Source organism: Morone saxatilis, unplaced genomic scaffold (genome assembly GCF_004916995.1).
Source record: "Morone saxatilis isolate NCDOM2014 unplaced genomic scaffold, NCSU_SB_2.0 Contig9, whole genome shotgun sequence".
In the NCBI taxonomy this organism is placed as follows: Eukaryota; Metazoa; Chordata; class Actinopteri; family Moronidae; genus Morone; species Morone saxatilis.
The window spans coordinates 10,313,793-10,333,150 of NW_023340268.1; the positions used below are offsets into that span (position 1 = coordinate 10,313,793).

The window sequence follows — 19,358 nt, forward strand, 5'->3', positions numbered from 1 at the left end:
AACAACAACAAAAAACAACAATACACATTGTCAGAAAAACATAAAAATAACTCATAAAAACCCCATGCTGCCACGAGTTGGTGCATCTCATGTTACCTTTTGTCCGAGGGGTAGAGCTCCACTGTTATCACATCCAAGGCGTTCCACGAGGCGATGCTGATGCCACCAAACAGACACAAGAGGGCGATCATCCCTGACTCACTGTTGCCGAACATCAGAAAGAAACAGCTGATGCAAGATATGACACTGGATCCCGCTGGAGAGAAGAATGACAATCACATTAAGTCAAATAGCCTCTATGGTCATGAGCGAATTATCTGCATTGATTAGATTTACCCACCCAGCATCCTTAAACGGCCAATTTTGTCCATTAATAGAGCCGACACAATGTTGCCAGGCAACACTGCCAACGTGCCGAGGAAGTTAACAAAGTATATCATGTAGGCATTGTTGAAGTCGTCGCTGAAGTCGAGTATGCAGCCCTCCTTGTTGTGGAGAAACGTGCTGTTGACCAGTTTACAGTCAACAAACCTGTATTTGAACAAATCTGATTAAAGAGAAAGAGAAAGAGGTGTTATTGCTCAGTAATATTAAATCTATATAATAATCTATAGCTTTTGTACCCCTAACTTTTACAGTTGCTTACAGTTTTACAAAATATCAATGTTTTCTACCAGATGAGAGAAGAAATGAGTATGAATAGCTTAGAAATCAAAGCTGCTGTGCTCTTCATGGCAAAGAGTTGGGCAAAAACATTAGAAATAGAAATAGAATTATTATGAAAAGCAGGTAATTCTTATACTTTGATTGAGGAACATTCATTGTGTCCCATCCACGTCTGAAATCAAACCTACAGTATGTGCACACTGGCATAATAGATGATTAGTTTTCCTAAAACATTGAAAAAAGGGGGATTGAATTATCTCTCAGCAAAAGAAACCAGGACATTTGCAAACCACCCCACAACCAGTCCTCAGCGGCTGTTTTTAATCAAAATTCCTTAACGGCAGAGACTTAACAAAAACACAGCATCCATCACTAGAACTTCTTCAAATAAGTAACAGGAGATAAAAAATAGAAGCGGTCAGAGGAGGTTGCATTGTCTATCGAAAACCAGTTTTCCTCCAGGTTACAAGCTCTGTTACTTTATTCTCTTTTCATACTTTGCTGCCTGCAGCCGCACAAGCAGCATGATTAGATTTTCTGATGACACTGGTGAAATTGCTTCATAACCTATAACAGCTTTATTAAAGGGAGTCAGGCACAAAAGTGCTTTTGAGTGATCATAAAATTTTTAGATGCACAAATGACATAAACATAAAAGAATGTATCTTTGGCTTCGGGGATGAGAAGATACTGCTGCTGTAAAAGCTGCTGTGAGAGTGAAGATGTTTGAGATTTAAGGCTTGTTGTTAGCAGAGAAACAGCTCATAGATTTTCTCAGGCAAAATCTGACATGTTGATTTAAAGCAGAAATTAAAACCATGCAGCAAAAACAAACACCCTGGACTACAGCAATGTGTGTTAAATGATATTTCTTCTGCATGTTTGTGCACAGTTACATACTTACAGTATAAAAGATTCACGTACAAATAAGCAAAGATACGACTGTACTTGCTTTAGAAGCTGATATTCACGAACAAAAAAGAGAGACAGACCTGACACGACATACATTTTGTCATCTCAACACACACACAGGTTTGTCATGTCAAGTCTAAGAAGAGCTTTGGTTCTGATTATCCAGTTAACACATTCTTACATCTGTTTTTCTTAATCATGAAGATCTCTTTCACAGCTTACCCCATCTGTTCTCTCTCGGTTTTCCACCTTTATTTATTTATTCGGTGGGGGGGGCTTCACTGACAGCAATTATCTCTTTTTCTAGAAACTCCTCGATCACATTCACACACATAAACACATTCCCACCTGGAAGCTGCACAGTACAGCCACATCTGTGGCCACTGAGCTTCTCCGCCGGAGCGGTTGGGGTTGAGGGCCTTGCTCAAGGGCACCTCTGTTGTGGTAACGAGGGAAAGTGGTGGTAAAAAGAAAAAGTGGTGGTAACAAGCAAAAGTGGTGATAACAAGCAAAAGTGGTGGTAACGAGGGAGGAGAGAGAGCGCTGCCTTTCTTTCCCCGCCCAGATTTATCCTGCCAGTCCGGGGAATTGAACCTCGCTTCTCTAACCTTTACGTTGAAGAGGCAGTGGTAGCCAGTGCCGCCTATCTCCTCTGCCAGAAGAGTCTGGGCCAGATTTGTTTACATTGCTACGGTAACAGTTCTAAGCCAGTGTAACCCAGAGATACTAGCAACAGAGTGTTTCTATGGTTGCAGTCCTGCTGAACTCCTCCTTGTCTCTATTTTTACTTTAAGTTGCAATAAAAACAAATTAAAATTCACATTTAATCTAAAATTATTCGTGGTTTTGTTGTGCAGCTGTGTAATTATTGTAATTAAAACTAGGGCACTTTATAGCTGCACTAATGAGTATCTAATACTAACATTGGATCGAATAACTATATATAAGGTGAAAGAAGACACATATATAATTATCAACACACCCTGCTGTTTCCATCAGCTCTACAGAGCGTTTTAGTGTCTTTATACTCTGCTTTGGTTCCACAGCCCACAGATTTACTGTTTTGGCTCGCTGCGTTCATAAGTGTTGTTTCCAGATGCAGCGAGCAGATGTTTTCAACAAAAGAAGCACTGATAAACCAACTGTACGCTACATGAGGCGGACAGACAAAGTAAGCGAGTACCTGGTGAACATAGTGGAGCATTAAGCAGCTAAAGAGCCAGATATTTTGCCTCAGGAGCTAAAAGGAGAGTGATTATTAGACTAACATTTGCTTGGTGGCCAGAAACACGACTCCAAATTAATACTAATGTTGCTCCATGTCTTCTAGATGGGTGAATAGGCAACTGTTTGCAAACACAGTAAGGTTTTTACGTCTTTTTTCTCTTGACATTTTATAGACAAAATTACTCAATTTTAGACTTATCAATAATTAATCATACTGTTATAGTGATACTGACGGTCATCACTACTATCAAAACACTGGTGAAGTAATGTTAATATTTACCTGTGTTATAGAACAAACTTGCAACGAAGGTGCAGTTTCTGAAGAAGGTGTGTGTGGAGGTGATGTCCTCAAAGTAGCACTCCTCGAACACAGAGTCTTCAAACACCATGGACTTCATCTTCAAGTTGAGGAACCTGGCGAACAGGTCACAGGTTTTAGTTTTATATTGTTGTATGTTTGCCATTTGTTCTGCTATGTGGTATTAGTCTGACTTTACTGTTGATTCAGTAGCAGTCAAATGCAAACACGAGTACACCAATGACTAATACACCTCTGTCAAACTACTCTAATTGGCCCTTCCTAAGTCCTGCCCCTTTTTGCTCTGTGCTCCAATTACAGCTGAGCAAGCCCAAAACACTTGATTCACATCAATCGTCAGTTTGGATTTTGCTAACATCGACTTTCAGAACTGACGACTGATGTAGATTAGTTGGCTAGTTAGCAAACTTTTTGCTCATATTAGCTAGATAATTTAACCAGCTTCAAAATGTGGCTATCTTTTATAGACGAGCCTAGCACATAGCATATCTAAGTACAGGAAAGAATAAAGTTGACCGAGGCTTACTCAACTGTTATTGGAGCACAGAGCAAGAAGGGGCGGGACTTAGGATGCGGCTCACACAGCACTTACTTGTCATTGAAGTAGTGTCCTTCGCGATGAATTTGGTTTTCGAGGGTGAAGTTAAAAGTCACATGCTCCACTCGTTCCTTCATGAAGGTCTTTGTGCGTGATTCATATTCCTGCTTCTGGATGTATTTGATCATGTCTGGGAACCACACCGTCAGACCGTAGTAGCTGCAAGGTTTTAAGAGTCAGGACAGATGAAATAAGGCTCAAAAGTGAACGTGATTCACCACATAGCAAAGGTTTTATGAGTCTGTAGTTTACCTGAAAGACATGGTAAACCAAACAGCCATAAGCATGAAAGTCGTCCGTTTATATTCTGGGTTGAAGCAGGCGAGAATGTTATTCCGTATCTGCAACATACGAACAAGAAAACACAACTTTTGATACAGAACTATTATAACAGATGCTCTAACTTTAATCTGATGACTCTGTAATGTCTCAGTTTACATTTCTGAGCTGTAACATGCAACTTGTTGAGCTAGAATTCAATTGGAAGTAACGCAACACGACAGCAGCCAGGCTGCTCTGAAGCTACATCTTTACAGCTTCAACTTTAAGACTGAACACTTTTCAGTAAGAATTAGGCAGGTGGTGCAGCAGATTCAGAAGAAAATGGAGGGTGTAGGCGTTTAACAGAACGTAGGCTGAATGCAAATTAAAATCAGGCACAAAGCTAAAGTTTCTGCCTGGAGCAGTGGTGCTGCAACAATGTGCAACACAATGAAAGAGTAAGTTTAAACACAAGAAAGTCAAATACTAACATACAATCAACAAATAAGAACTACCAGCACAAAATGCACATTTTTTGAGTTTGTTCAATCAAGTTCAATTTTAGGAGATAAAAAACAGAGAAAATAGAAAGTCTGCACTCATAAAATCAGACATAAGTCATAATTAAAAATAATTCGTAAGGAAAAGATGGCATTTCAAACCTCTTAGCTACTCTTGGCCTCCTACGCCTCCATCCACACTGTTCATCTGCACTGATGCCAGCTCCACTGAGGCCTTTTACAGGCATGCCCCCAAGCAGTAAAATGCCTCATACTCTGGTACAATAATTGTAATACTGCATTTTTAAAGGAGCAATGACCTCAGATATGATCTCAAGGGTGTTTTATTTCACCCTTTTAAAACGTTGTTGCAGTGTTGGTTCAGAGCTGCCTGCACAACAATGAATCTTCTAGTTGTTTAAACAAAACCCCTGATTAAAGAAAGTATATACACTGTATGTGAATTATATTTTTAAAACCATATGAGTTTTCACCCCTTTTAACTTCACTCACCTGTTGGGAGAGGCTCATAATCTTCAGTCGGTAGCGCTTCCAGACTGGAGTATCGGTGCCAGTGTCCACCAACTCATCCATCTGTTTCACCGTCTTAATTGTGGTGACCTTGCATGAAAGAGACACAAATCTCTCTTTCAGGTATATTCCTCCAGCCAGATGTCAGGGATTGAACTTTGATAGTAGGTTTTTTAATTATTACAAGTGGTATTTCTGAAAAGACTTCCTGAAACTTAGACTTGTTTGACTAAAATATAAGTATAGTAGCTTTAACCATGTGTTGTTGTTTTTTTATTTTATTTAAATAGTTTTAATGCCAACAGTGAAATGTAGAAATGTGCAAGCAGCTGTTGTTTGGATCTATAAGAAGGATAACGATTTAAAAGTAGAAGGAAAACAATGTTATGTACCTAAAGAAAAGCTTTGGTTTAAACATTTCTAGTTTATGTACCTGATAGAATACTCTAGTAGAAATGGTCCAAGCTGTGTTTATTGTACTTTTTGATTACTGTGCAGCTGACACTAAAAACAGCCAGTGACCTTTGATGCGTGTCATTCCCAATCTCTGTCCTCCGTCCTTACCTGTCATCTCTCTAATGTCGGCTATCCAATAAAGGCATAAAAAGCCCAAATACCTTATTTAATAAACTACATTTGGATCCCTTCTTGTGAAGATGTTCAATTACTTTAATGGAGGTATTATTTGTGAGTTTAATATAACCATATACTCACAGAAAACACCTTCTCTGGGCATCCCTTTGCACGCATGTTAGTGTCGTGAACTTGCTTCAGAATCATCCAGCCTTCGTCATGTTTGCCATTCTGTTTGGGAGAAAAGTAAACATCTCCTGTGTTTTTTCCATGCATTTATCCCCAGTAATTTGAACATTTAGAAGAAGAAATCTGTAGTTTTATGTCAGTAATAACTCATATGAGAGTAACTATCAACAAGCACATCTGCTAACCTCTAAGTAGAAGCGTGGGCTCTCTGGCATGGCACTGAGGGCAGCGATGGCTGCAACACAAGGGAACGCACACACTAACACAAACACACGCCAGCTATGGAACTGATACGCAGAGCCCATCTGGAAACTCCATCCTGAGAAGACAAAAAAGCACGACCAACACGAAGAAATGAGCTCACATCTTAGACTTCTTTCACTTTGTCCAGTGAATGTGAGTCAAGTCAATAGCAGGTACGGTCAAAAAATATATCTTTATAAAACACAGTCTGTAATGTATTTAATTTGATGTGACACAGTATGAACTATGTTCTTATTTTTCCTCCCTCAAGGGAAGTCAGAGGTCATAACTCTGGGAAAAAATTTTCTAGCAAACAAACTTACACCTGTATGGTTTCAGCAACCGGCTCACCGTGCTGCCAAAGCTGAAGCTCAAAATTGTGTATTTACACTTTGTTTCCTGCAAAAGTATCTAAATTTAAAGGAATATTATAGGGGAAAAAAACATTTCGCTTTCTGGCGATAGAAGGTACAGTCAGCAGCCATTTAGCTTATCTTAGCACAAAGGCTTGAGACAGCTATCCTGGCTCTGTCCAAAGGTAACAAAATCCACAGACAAGTGCCTTTAAAGCTCACTTATTAAAAAAATTATATAACATTTGTTTAATACGAGCAAAAAGAGTAAAAACAACAATTCACCATTTTGCAGGAGCTTGTAACTACTTCTTGGCTATGGGCACAGTGCCTGGCACAACTGCTCTGGTATAACATGTTATTTATTGAGCTTTATCTTTGTCTGGTAGACCGATTTTGTCCCTTTTGGCCAGAGCCAGGCTAGTTTTCCCTGTCGTTATGCTAAACTAAGCTAAGATAACTGGCTATAGCCTTATATTTAATGCACAAACATATCAAGAGTGGTATCGATCTTCTCATCCAACTCCTGGCAAGGAAGCAAATAAGTGTATTCCCCAAAATGTTGAACTATTGCCTCCTTGGGGCAATATTCAGGGATAAATTACTGTACTTACCATAATGTGGGATTATAGCCCAGGCCATAGCAGATGCGTATATTCCCCCAATCATCCAGAACATGCAGAGCCAACTGAGGTGCTCGCCACGCTTTTCTTGGGACAGAAACTCAGAGTAGTAGGAAAACACGATGGGAATTGAGCCACCAATCCTGCAAAGATCAGAAACCAGCTAAGCCCAGTGTTTAAGAGCAGAGATCCAGAGATGCACACAGAGTTTAGGTTGTCAGATTAATAGCATTCTGTACATAGAAATAAGAGTAATTTTTAAATATCCTAAAGCACCACATATATCATATCACCATAACATGGTATCATATCGAGAGAGAGCTAATTACCTTAAACTCCTGCATGTAAAACTAGAGTAACTAGACCTTTTACAAGTGGATGCACCAACTCGGATCTACAACCTTTAATTTACTGCACTGCTTGTTTTGTTCAGTCACTGAAGCTTTAACATTATTTGCTTCAATTACTCCATCACCATGGTGCAAAACTAACTCACAGAAGCTCTGTGGGAAAGTGATTGATTTCACCACAAATGGATTTGAGCATCTCAATTTGTCACTTCACTAAACCAGAGAAACTGTTCAGAAAGTTTAATATATGCTGGAATACTAAAGATCTACAATTAATAGTAATAATTACCAAACTCAAAATGCTGCAGTCAGAAGTACAACATAGTTCATCTCAAGATTACAGCTTTTGGAAGATTTAGTATACTGTTTTTTTAAATAATTGTAGTTACTCATTTTTATAGCTTTAATAGCTTCCCACAATTCATGTGTGATGGTTAAAATAAGCTTTTACACTTCTTTGTATTTGTGTGTTTCCCTTGGCCCTGCTGGATTGATCTGTAGAATATCAATGAAACAACTAGATCAGGGGAAGTGGAGCAGGTTTAATATATCTATATATCTATCTATCTATCTATCTAACGTTATCTATCTATCTATATATATAAAGTATTTTTCTATTTACCCAACACCTGAGAGAAGCCGACAAAACAGAAAAGTGCTGTAGCCCTGAACGAAGGAGGAGAAGAAGGAGAAGACACTATTGATGGAGAGAGAGATGAGAAGAGACTGCCGACGGCCTATTCGGTCAGCCAGAGCCCCCCAGAGGAAAGCCCCAACCATCATCCCAAAATATACAATCAGACCTGTGGAGAGAGCAGAGCAAATTAAACTGTAACAAATATCAATAAAAAATGTCAGTGTTTACTGCAGAACTCGTTATTTACTGCTACAGATATGTCTGTCCCGTATTCTTTATTTCTGCAACACTCCTGTGAGATTATGGGCTTTGCAGGCTCATGCTTATTCGGCTGACAGCTGGCCTTTACGAGACAGGCAGACGACACTTTTTATTTTATTTCTTTATTTTTCTTGTTGTCAACAAATCATAGGAGAACTCCAAAACCGTCTCTCAGCCCCAAGCCCTTTAACAAACAGGGCACACATATATAGTCTCAGTAAGCCTAAGTAATTTCCTTAAACAGCGGGGCACTGTAGTTTTTAGTAAACTCAAACAGGATTAAATTGTTTTATTTGTTTATTATACATGTATTAATACACATTTGGTGCTTTGTCTCACTGATGTGTTTTTAATAATCGTTTTTGGACAACAATTAAGCTATGTAGCCCAGAGGAATATGCAGCAAATACTTGTTAACCGGATCAATTCATTGTTGGTTTTGGAGATTTGTTAACAATAAGATAAATATGGACAATAGACAACCTTTGAGCAACATAAAAAATTGTGACACACAAATCAGAACTTGTACAACAGAAGGAGGAGATACAGTCAACTGTAAGAGTCTTACCTAGCATGCTTTTGTTAGGTTCAGACAGGCACATATCCTTCTCAGCGCTGGGCAGGACGAACCCGACCACAAAGATCTCCACGCCATCTGCCATGAGAGCCAGCCCCAGCACAAAGTACAGGGTCCACTGGAACTTCCCGTGACCACATTCTTGTAAAATGGTCTCGTACTGTTGAGCCAGCTCTTCCTGGTCCTTCCTCCTCTCTGCCTCGGACACTCCGATATCTGTGAACTGCTGAGCACCGGCTTTCACCGAGCCCGGGCCTCCAGCCAGGCTGCCTTTGCCTGAATCAGCCCTGGGAATTCCTTGGTACTCTCCCTCGTAGATTTCATCATCCTCATCGTGACCCTCTGTAGAGTCACTGTGACCGCCCTCGTCGTCATTGGCTGCCTGGCTATCTCCACGGTAGTAGCCTCCATCCTGGCTTCCCTGCATGGGGTAGTCATCGTCATCGTCCTCTTCAAAACGGCTGTAGGAGCGCTTGCTGTACTCATCGGTCACCCGATCCACTGAACGGCCGACCTTCTTAGATGCTTGCCGCTTGACTTCTTTGGCAATGTCTTTGGCACCTTTTATGAAGGCAGTCCGGTTTTGGTAACCGTCCTCCATTTTAAAGAGGTTCGCAAGAAGAAAAAGGGGTCAAAAATTTTGTGGAGAGGGCACCTAAACGTGCTGGGACTTCAGTTTGTTCAGGATACACCTCACAGACTTGAAAAGTTGACCCCCGGCTGACTTGACCGACAACAGGCTGGGGAAAAAATGGAAATATAAATTAGCCAACATTTACTTTTTTCATAATCATTCAGGCATGTAGTTGTAGATTTCATAGAAAGATGCTTTGTTGTCAAGAGAGACATTTAATAGAAGCTTCAAAAGCAAGAGTGCACATTTCTGGTGACCCAATTGATGCATTACTCAACAGGCACCCATCGTATGGGTGCTCCGGTGCTCCATCACGTCAAATGACAACAAAGAGACACAAAACAACCACAAAGATGTAAAAAATGACTACAAAGTGGTGCAAAGTTACAATAAAGAGACACAAATCAACAATAGCGACACAAAATAATAAAGAAAATGACTACAAAGAGATACAAAATGACTAGAAACAGACACAAAATGAACAAAAACAGACACAAAATGACTGCAAAGAGAAAACAAAATGCACAAAGAGGTGCAAAATAACTACAAATAGACAAAAAATTACAGGACAATAAAAAACATTACAGAGATACAAAGAGACAAATTGACTACAAAGAGAAAGACACCAATTGACTACAAAGAGACACAAAATGACAAGATATGGAACATTTAGATACATATAGTAATATATATAGAGAGAGATAAAAAGACGTATTTATACAGGTCTATGTATAGATCTGTCCATTCAGCTGACCAGCCTTTAATGGTATGTTTACAGACACCTGTTGCATTTTCCATATATGCGCAGCATGTGTTCACTGCTGAGTCACAGATGGGCCTGAGCAGTAATTACAGGGTGAGGCATCAAGCCTTGAATAGTGAGAGTGGTTTTAATGGATGTCTCTTGGTGCAGAAATGGCCTAAATGCCTCTGTCTCAAGTTCATGGAGGAGAGCTACAGTACATGACCATGACTCAAATGTAATGTGTCTGAGATAATGCTCAACAGGATAAGACACTAGTTTGGGATAAAAGGACACCACTGTAAGGCCTTCATCATCTGTAAGGCCCTCATCATCCTGTAACATCCTTCATAACGGAACTTCATTATTTATTTTAAAGACTCACAAAATCCTGCATTAAATGTGAGTTTTTTAATAGTTTAAGCAATTGAATATCAGGTTTGACAGTAATACATAAATATATATAGATAAAGTATACTTCTTGGGTTAGTCACATAAACATTCCTTAATTGAAAAAGTGTACTATTTGCTGGAGGAGCTGTGTGCTAAATCAAATGAGGCTTGAAATTGAGAAAAGGCAGCCAGAAAACTGATGTCCATTTCACTTGTCTGCTGCAGTATCACATCTCCTTTTGAAAAAACAACATTTATAAGGCATTGACTGGCGTAGTTCACTGACAATACCCACATCCATATGGTTTTGTATTAAGACACTGTGTGCCCCGGGTCATTGTGCAATAAAACAACATGTCACTTTGATTTTGTGATGCAGTGAAACAACAGACACAGAATGAGAGACATCACCGCAGCGCTCACGTTTACCCCTGTTTCAAAAATGAGGTCTGACAGGTAATAACGGGGCTGACAGAGCTTTAGATGTCTGGTATACAGTATAAAGGTCCAGACACAGGATTTTAGAAATACTGAGGTCAGGGGTCAGAATCTGCTGTATCAAATTTAATGTTTTTTGTCTTCTTCATTCATTTTATGTAAATTGTATCCCCCTACATGATGGTCTAAATGCTACTTCAAAGACTACTCCACACTCCCATGATTAAATTCTAATAGTGAAATATTAAATACCTTCATTATGTTTTTATTCATTTTAATATCCTGTCATATACAAATAATATTTTGGCTATTATTAAAAAACAAATAACATCTACTGCCAGTGTTTGGTTTTTCCATTCTGGCTCCATTAAAAAGGCAATCTGCTCCCTCTGTAGATAAAAACGGCTCATTTTTAAGATAATGAAAACACATTTCCTGTAGTCAGGTGATCATACACTAATGAAAACATATCGATGAATATTATATTCCATTTCTGCCAATAGATCCTCCTAAATGTTACACACTGGATCATTAAAACCTACCATGTGCAACCACAGAAGAACTAAACTGCTCTTTAGGTTGTTTAAATCCCCAAATTAACCTAAGCAAATGCTGAGTATATGAGAACCACGCTGATAGCTACAATCGTCAATATCCTGTATATCTTTGATTCACACAGGTGAATACTAGCTATGTTTAAAAATGGTTTTGTATTCAAAGTTATCTAAAATATACAGTATACTCAAGCCAGATCAGTATCCTCATTAGAGCACAATACACATTTGATTTATGTTTAATTTAATTCAAACATCTACTCCAGTCATGAGGGCACAGAGCCTTCGCTGTCAGCATGACGAGCAGATTTACTGGCACTGATCAAAGGCACCCCACAGACCTGGTCAGCCAGGCTAAACTGTAGGACACTAACCTAATAATATCTTGGAGTCAAGTCACACAGGCCTGTGATCACGATCCCTTATGAACATAAGAACACAAACCACAAACAACAAGACAGGAGTGCTTTTTTTTTAAAAGCCCCTGCAGACAGAGTGTCTAGCTGCACAGGGGTTTTCAGGTGTCATGGCTAACTGGGACAATAACATAGAACACAGTCATCATTAATAACATCAGCGCTTTTCCTACTATGACAAGTCAAAGTGTCTGCTGTTAAAAAAAAGACCTAGATTGTTGAAATAACCTACGTCTTTATGGCTTTTTTTAAAACCATTTTTGGGTTAGTTTGGTACGATAGGCCCCTTTTTCACAGCAGACATTTTGACTTGTCACCGAAGAAGAAGCACAGGTGTTACTAATGTCGTTAACGATGGCTCTGTTCGCCAAGACGGCGTGACAGTGAGCCTATTTTAACATGCCAAAATGTGTCTGCACAGTACAGAAAGCAAAGCTCCATCTCCATGTTCATTTCAGAGGATTAAATACTGGTAAAATAATTAGTCTCTGTAGGTGTATTATAGAACTAAACCTCAATAAAAACCAACAGATAGACAGATAGACAGATAGATCGATAGATAGATAGATAGATAGATAGATTCATCTTTCATGCAACAGGTAAGCTACAAATTCACTCCTTTAATCCTGTTTTTTTCTCTTTTTCACTAAGAATTGTAAAAGCAAACACAACACAACGGCTCTAAACCCACTTTCTTTAACATCTTCCATGTTGTCAAGTTGACAGCATCTCTACAACCCCATGCAGCCCGCAACACAGAGCCCTTCTCAGTGGAAAAGAGCAGGCAAGAGAATGGGGGGGGTATTATTGCTCCCCTGGTTGGAGCAAACCCTTTTATTATTTATTTTGTTTGTCTTTTTTTTCCTCCCCCCATTCAAAAATCAATCAGCTCACCACTTCCTTGCAAGGGCCAATCAGGGCAGATCAGCAGCCATCACATCATCACAGGCACGCTAGATTATTATAGCAGTGGGAGATCAGTCGTGAAGTGTCGTGATGAAAAATCTGGACACCTGAAGATAACATTAACGACATTATCTTCCTGCAGGCCTACAATGTTATAATATTTGTGCTGTGGTGTTTCAGTTTCTTGCACGGTTGCTATATTCCAGCAATTGACCAAAAAAAAAAAAGAAGCAGATTTAAGCCTCCAGTCCAGCTGTAACCATCTTCATTGATGTTAAGAAGAAAGAAAAAAAAGGCCTAGTCGCTAACAGGCCAATTTCCACAGCTCACAAATATACGGCCGGATTAAAATATAAATGTGTCACAAATAGCAGCAGGATTGTCTGCTCGCCTGAATCCTGACATCTGCGCTCATTCTTAGAAATCACACAGTGGCAGCAGCTCGTCACGACTTGGATTAGATTATAGATAGGCCCGATTCACAAAATCGATCTTAATTGCTGTGTGAAGCAAACGGTTGGAGAACACGCCCCATCGTCTCTTCCTCATGATGTCTCAATGCATTAAATACAATAATAAAACATACCGCTTACAAGACGCCATCAGCCGCAAACAGTTAATTATTATTCACCTTTTTTTATCCCTGCGACGCGGTCCCTCTTCTTCGTCTTCTTCAGCCCCGCTGGAGATGGTGGTGATGAGGAGGATGAGGAGGAGGATGAGGATGATGGTGCGTACGAGGCTGTTGCTGTGAACCGAGTGGTGATGATGCTGCGCGGTCCGGAGGAGGAGAGAGAAGCCCACACCATCCACGCACACTCACTGATGTGCAGGGGTCCCCTCCCCCACGCAAGAGGAGAAAAAAAAAACCTCACGAGCGCACGAGCACTTTAACGCCTTCGTATCTGGAGGGGTTTTTTGGCGCATATCTGCACACAATCTGCGCTCATTTTCCTCCTTGACACGGGCTGGTGCGCCTTTTACACTGCGATTTACGCTTCTTTACCCGATCTTAAGGCTAACTACAGCTCTGTGCGTAAAACTCATGTTAAACACGCACTGGATGTGGAGATCCTCGCACGCACACACTCATTCCCACCCCCCACTTGCGTTTTTTTTTTTTTTACAAATAGATTGTACACATGATTATCAAATTATATGCACAGACAACACACGTGCAAGTGCACCTGACTCCTGTTGTCATGCCAACCACTTGCCATATTCTTGATCCCTTCTGCTGCATCAAGACCCGCTATGAAGAAACGTGAGCTCTCCTCGCGGACAGTGTGATGTCATAATCACCCGTGCCATTCAGATAAAAAAAAATCTCTGGACATAAGGGATATTATTTTAGCTCTTTTGTATTTGTCATGTACATTCAGGCTGTGTGGTAGTCTAAGTGTGCAAGAGAGTCTCAGCTCAGGGATATTAGGTAGAAACTGTAAGGATGAGGTACTGTGAAACTTTACCAGGGGTTTCTAAACAGAAGAAATGGCATTTGTACACAGTGTATTGCAGACTGTGTGGGAAAACAGCAGGTTATGTTGTTATATTACATCATGAGAGGGAGGAAATAGTCGGAATTTTGAACAATTGTTTGTACCGCTCCATTTTAGGGGGGCACTGTGTCACAAAGACAGGAGAAAACAAACCCACAGTCCCTGCTGTCATCTTAAGTCCTGTAGTAGTAAAAGATATGGTGTAAAAATACGAGTAACAGTCTGGCATTCATGTTAGTGTAGCAGGCATTAAAATATATTCTTAAAATATATAAAGTACTGATGCAGAACCGCTCATTTCAGAATATGTTATAATGTAGGATTACTACTCTATTAACACCCAAGCACCATTTTAATGTTGTATCCAATCTAGTTCTGACTGTAAAGCTGAATAAGAATTGCAGAAATATTTCTAATCTTCAGAGCTTGATTACTTAATTAAAAAAGCACAGATGGAAACTGAGGCTCCAAAGGGAAATAAACATTGCAAAAATTGTACTAAAAAATTTTATTTGTCAAAGGTTTCATCTGTACAATGGCCACAAAAACAAACAGGTGGTTAAATTATTCTCACTATTACAAACTTGAGTAGATCTTAAGATGTTTATTTTAAAAAAAGAAGCTAAACGAGAGCTTGTTTCTTGGATTACGGTGGCATTGGTGCTCTCATAGGAACGCGGGGCGGGACACCGGGGGGGCGTGGAGGCATTGGAGGTCCTCTCTGGAAGCCAAAAGGAGGAGGACGAGGAGCACCGTAGCCCGGTGGAGGCATGGGAGGAGGCCCTCTCATACCTGGAGGCACAGGTGGACCTGTAAGGGAGAAATTAAGACCAAAACCATTATTTCAATAATAACACATTATACATTTCAGCATTTTAGTAGTATTGATCAGGTGAAGAGACATTTATTTGACCCCAAAGATCCGGGGAGATTGCCACGGTGCTTACCCATATGTCCATACGGTGCTCTGGGTGGCATTCCCATAGGTGGGGGTGGGGGCATGCCAGGGGGTGGTGGTGCCCGTGACTGATTTGATCCCGGGGGAGCGGGAGGTGGAGGCACCATGCCAGGAGGAGCAGGAGGGGGCATGGGCATCTGAGGCATACCTGTGAAACACAAACAGTTTAGTATGCAGGCACTCGCTCGAGCAAGCAGCTACACTCGTGTACTGCGGCGTCTGACAATGTTTCTAGGAAAACCAAAGAATTTCAATGAAAATGTACATTCGAACCAACAGAACCCACTGCAACAGTCATTTATGGTCAACACTGCCAGACAATGAGGTGTGAATAATAAAGTTATGGTGTATCACGGTATGCATGACTGGGCCTTTATATAGGTTTATAGTGGCTTATTATACTGTCAGTGGTACATAAAATATAAAAACTTTGTATGTGTGTGCAGAATGTAAACATGTTTTATTGTGCAAACTGCAGCACAATAAAAACAGAACTTAAAAAAAGATATGCCAACTTAAGACATTGCTCTCAAAATATATAAAAACACTATATAATACACATTATAAAGAGACATAAAATAGTCAGAGAGATATTTTCTCGAGTGTTCTATTGTCAGTGTATGTTTGCATGACTTCCCTCTTGCAGCCACAGTGGAAACATTTTAATGTTTAACAAACTAGTACCTGGATGCATGCTGCCAGGAGGGAAGGGTGGTGGTCCAGGTGGTGGCCCGCCGCCGCCACCCTGTTGGCCTGGTGCTCCTGCGTTTGGAGGCATGTTCATTGAAGGGGGCATTGATGGTGGCATCGATCCAGGAGGAGGAACGGGAGGGAAACCAGGGGGTGGCATGCCTGCACACAAACAAGTTGTATTAACAAGTTATCGTTTCCATTTTCTACTAGTACACAAAGCCAGGCTGCCTGTTAAATATTCTTGTCATCTTGGCCACTGTTATAATTTTAAACTGCATTAGTATCTCACAATAGGAGCTCATTTGTCAGCTGCCACATTCACTTTTAGTTAAAGACATCGCCCAAGTTTAAATTAAATTGGTCTTGTTATCACTTGCTGATAAAAGCTGCATCAGTCAGAGCAGCACACTTACATTATTGCAGGATTCTACTTAATCCCCTTACCAGTAATTAAACTGATTATCTACCCCCATACACTCACCACTACATTCAACTACTCAATCTATAACCTTTAATCAGAGGCAGCTGCTGTATATGACAAGATAAACAGACATACACCACTGATTACAGCTTTAACAAACAAAAACCTCAAAAGGAAGCTGCATTATATGTGGAGTAGGAATATAAAGATATGAGACATTTGAGGATGTGAGGATTCAAATCGGTGACATGAAAAGTTAATCTTGATATTAGTATCAAGGCCCAGAGATATCAGTTTCGGACGCCCGGTTAGCTCAGTGGGTAGATATAGAGCTGGCAACCCATGTACGGAGTTGCTGCAGCGGCCCGGGTTCAAATCACTTCACAACAGATAACATGCATTGTTTATACCCTAAAAATGTAAGAGAAAATATATTTGTACATAAAGGAATAATTTCGTTTCTCTTTAACCTCATTTTGTTTGTTTTTTTAAATCAGGAGAAACTCGTATCATGAATTATTTTGAGTCATTTGATCAATATTTGAGTTTGAAACTACAATTTTCACATTTTATAGTGAATCAGGTATGGACGACTCGTGTCAGAGCATTCAGGTATACACTGTGCCATACTGTGTTCTCTGTAAACATGTGACCTGAAGTCATTATCTATTAAGTTCCCATTACTGCTATCTTTCCATGTCTGCTGATGAATAGTGGTTCAAATGTTACACTGCAACCGAGCTTAAACAATACACTATTGAAAAGAAGAGAGCCGCAGAACATCCCACATGTTTTAACATCTACACACAGTATTTCTGGTCATACCTGGCATGGGCATCCCAGATCCCATTGCAGTTAGGACCGGTGTGGGGGCACTCGGTGGGGGCGGAGCGTCTGCGAACAGCTGATGTGGCCGGTCTGCCTGGGAGAGAGGGTTTTGTGCAGCCAGTAGTCGCTCTGCAGCTGAACCGTGTCGCTCTCCTTTGGAATCCTTCTTGAAGGCGTAGGACACTGTGATGGGCCTGTTACAGAGGTACTGGCCGTTCATGGCCTCAATGGCAGCGTCTGATGCGTCGAAGCTTGCGAAATTGATGAAAGCATAACCCTTGGAGTTGCCTGTGTCTGGGTCTCGCATGATCTTTGGCGTCTGGAGGATCACGCCAAAGGCACTGAATGTGTCGTAGAGCAGTTTCTCATCGATCTCCGGGTCCAGATTACCGATGAAGATGTTAGCACCCACGTCCAGGTTTTTGTTGTGCGCAGAGGCCTTATTAACTCGAATTGGTTTGCCATAGAGCTTAATCATATTCATGATTTTGATGGCGTAGTCAGCATCCTCTTCACTAAGGAACTCCACAAAGCCATAACCTGAGAAGGGGGTTAAAAAAAATTAGCTCCATGGTTGTTATTGCGAAAATGTTTTTTCTCACGTCACAGACATGTTGCTACCTTGGTTATCACAATTTTAGGCAATATTAGCCAATTCTCACCTTGGTGTTGGCCAGTGACCCTGTCTTTGGGCATGTGTGTATTGACCACAGGACCAGCCTGCAGGAAAAGCTCCCATAGTAACGGCTCTGACACCTTTTCATCCAGGCCACCGACATACACAGTGGCGTCTGAAAAATGAATAAGAAAGAATTAGAAATGAACTCGATACGGAAATCTTAGACGTCCAAATTAGTGCAAATTTTACATGGATTTGGCTTATGTCAAAATACAAGGCAATGGAGATGCTTATTGTCTGGCTGTAGCTAATTTATCTTGTAAAAATACCAAATAACTTCTTTTTACGGGGTTCTCAAATGTTATATGTTGCTTTACTGCAAACTAGCTGGTTATGACTGTAAGGACAACGTTTTAACTATTCGGTAAGGATAGTTCAAAACCCCTATTAAGATTAAAGCTGGAGGATATGGCACCAATTTATATAAAATATCAATACAACAATACTAAATCCGTAAACTTAAGACATTTTAATATGATTTTGTTTTTCTAAAAGGCCATAAGGTTGGTAATAATAAAGCTAGATAGTTCTTAGTGAAGTGAACAGTCATAAGTTAGTTAAACTACCTTTTCATTACAACCATGATAATGATATTTTCTACAGACCACACGGTCTCTCTAGTTTATCCAAAGCTGTGTTAAAGCAGCCGAAAAACGTGCACAAAGAGAAACAAAGAGAAACAAAGAGGGATCCTTGGTTTTTGGTCAACACGGTCGACGACTTGTGCCAGACTACTCTCTGGTAGCTTGCTGAGCTAACGTTAGCTGTTAGCCAACAGGACGAACCTCCGCGTTTAATAAACAAACAACAATAAACAAACAACAGCAGACACATTTCAAATGAATCACAAAGCAAAGCTACACGTTAGTTCTACTGTAGCAAACAGGTAAAATAACTTACAGTAGAGAGACTTTAATTGAATGGTCAATCTAAAGTAGCAGCAAGTCAAGCTAACCACTGAACACTTCCATGTGATCGGTTGTTTACCTCAAACTATTAGCTAACCACACGGCTCATACACACAAAGGCGAGCGGTTTCAAGTGTAAACCACAGGCAGTTTTATACATTACTCAACAAAGGCTGAATAGTTCGTATAATGATGCATTTACCTTGGTTCCTTTCTGAAATTGGTCCCGCTGCCATGTTGAATGAACAACGCAGGGCGAGCGTCCTGAACAGAGGCCCCGCCTCTTCCTGTCTGTGTGCCGGGGCCGGAAGTCGTCAAATAACATAACATGAAATAAAATGCAATAACATAACATAACATAACATAACATAACATAACATAACATAACATAACATAACATAATAAACATAATAACATAAAATAGAAAACAATAAAATAACATAAAATGAAATAAAATGCAATAACATAA

The 19,358-nt window shown here is 40.2% G+C and overlaps 2 protein-coding genes across 2 annotated transcripts in view; both read right to left on the reverse strand.

The window, feature by feature from the left end:
• The window catches only part of LOC118342842 (synaptic vesicle glycoprotein 2A-like), a 13,074-nt gene extending 3,518 nt beyond the window's left edge, over positions 1 to 9,556 (reverse strand). The window contains exons 1-11 of the mRNA XM_035681505.1: positions 8,812 to 9,556; positions 7,968 to 8,148; positions 6,987 to 7,138; positions 5,962 to 6,095; positions 5,729 to 5,818; positions 4,997 to 5,104; positions 3,975 to 4,063; positions 3,717 to 3,881; positions 3,086 to 3,219; positions 341 to 547; positions 97 to 256 (exon numbers count right to left, since the gene is read on the reverse strand). Coding sequence (XP_035537398.1) covers positions 97 to 256; positions 341 to 547; positions 3,086 to 3,219; positions 3,717 to 3,881; positions 3,975 to 4,063; positions 4,997 to 5,104; positions 5,729 to 5,818; positions 5,962 to 6,095; positions 6,987 to 7,138; positions 7,968 to 8,148; positions 8,812 to 9,421 — 2,030 coding nt within the window. The 5' untranslated portion in view covers positions 9,422 to 9,556. The remainder of the gene's footprint in view (positions 1 to 96; positions 257 to 340; positions 548 to 3,085; positions 3,220 to 3,716; positions 3,882 to 3,974; positions 4,064 to 4,996; positions 5,105 to 5,728; positions 5,819 to 5,961; positions 6,096 to 6,986; positions 7,139 to 7,967; positions 8,149 to 8,811) is intronic.
• Positions 9,557 to 14,895: 5,339 nt separating this feature from the next.
• sf3b4 (splicing factor 3b, subunit 4) lies at positions 14,896 to 19,125 on the reverse strand. The gene is made up of 6 exons (XM_035680796.1): positions 19,092 to 19,125; positions 17,965 to 18,093; positions 17,300 to 17,842; positions 16,045 to 16,212; positions 15,350 to 15,508; positions 14,896 to 15,212 (listed from the first exon to the last, which is right to left on the reverse strand). The coding sequence occupies exons 1-6, from the start codon at positions 19,123 to 19,125 to the stop codon at positions 15,049 to 15,051; spliced, it is 1,197 nt and encodes a 398-aa protein (XP_035536689.1). The 3' UTR covers positions 14,896 to 15,048.
• Positions 19,126 to 19,358: the final 233 nt, after the last annotated feature.

Coding starts and splice junctions, on each gene's coding strand:
- sf3b4 (XM_035680796.1), bottom strand. CDS start 19,125: ATGGCAGCGGGACCAATTTCAGAAAGGAACCAAG. Junction 15,509..16,044: donor TCCTGGCAGCATGCATCCAG/GTACTAGTTTGT, acceptor TGTGTTTCACAG/GTATGCCTCAGATGCCCATG. Junction 15,213..15,349: donor AGCACCGTATGGACATATGG/GTAAGCACCGTG, acceptor TCTCCCTTACAG/GTCCACCTGTGCCTCCAGGT.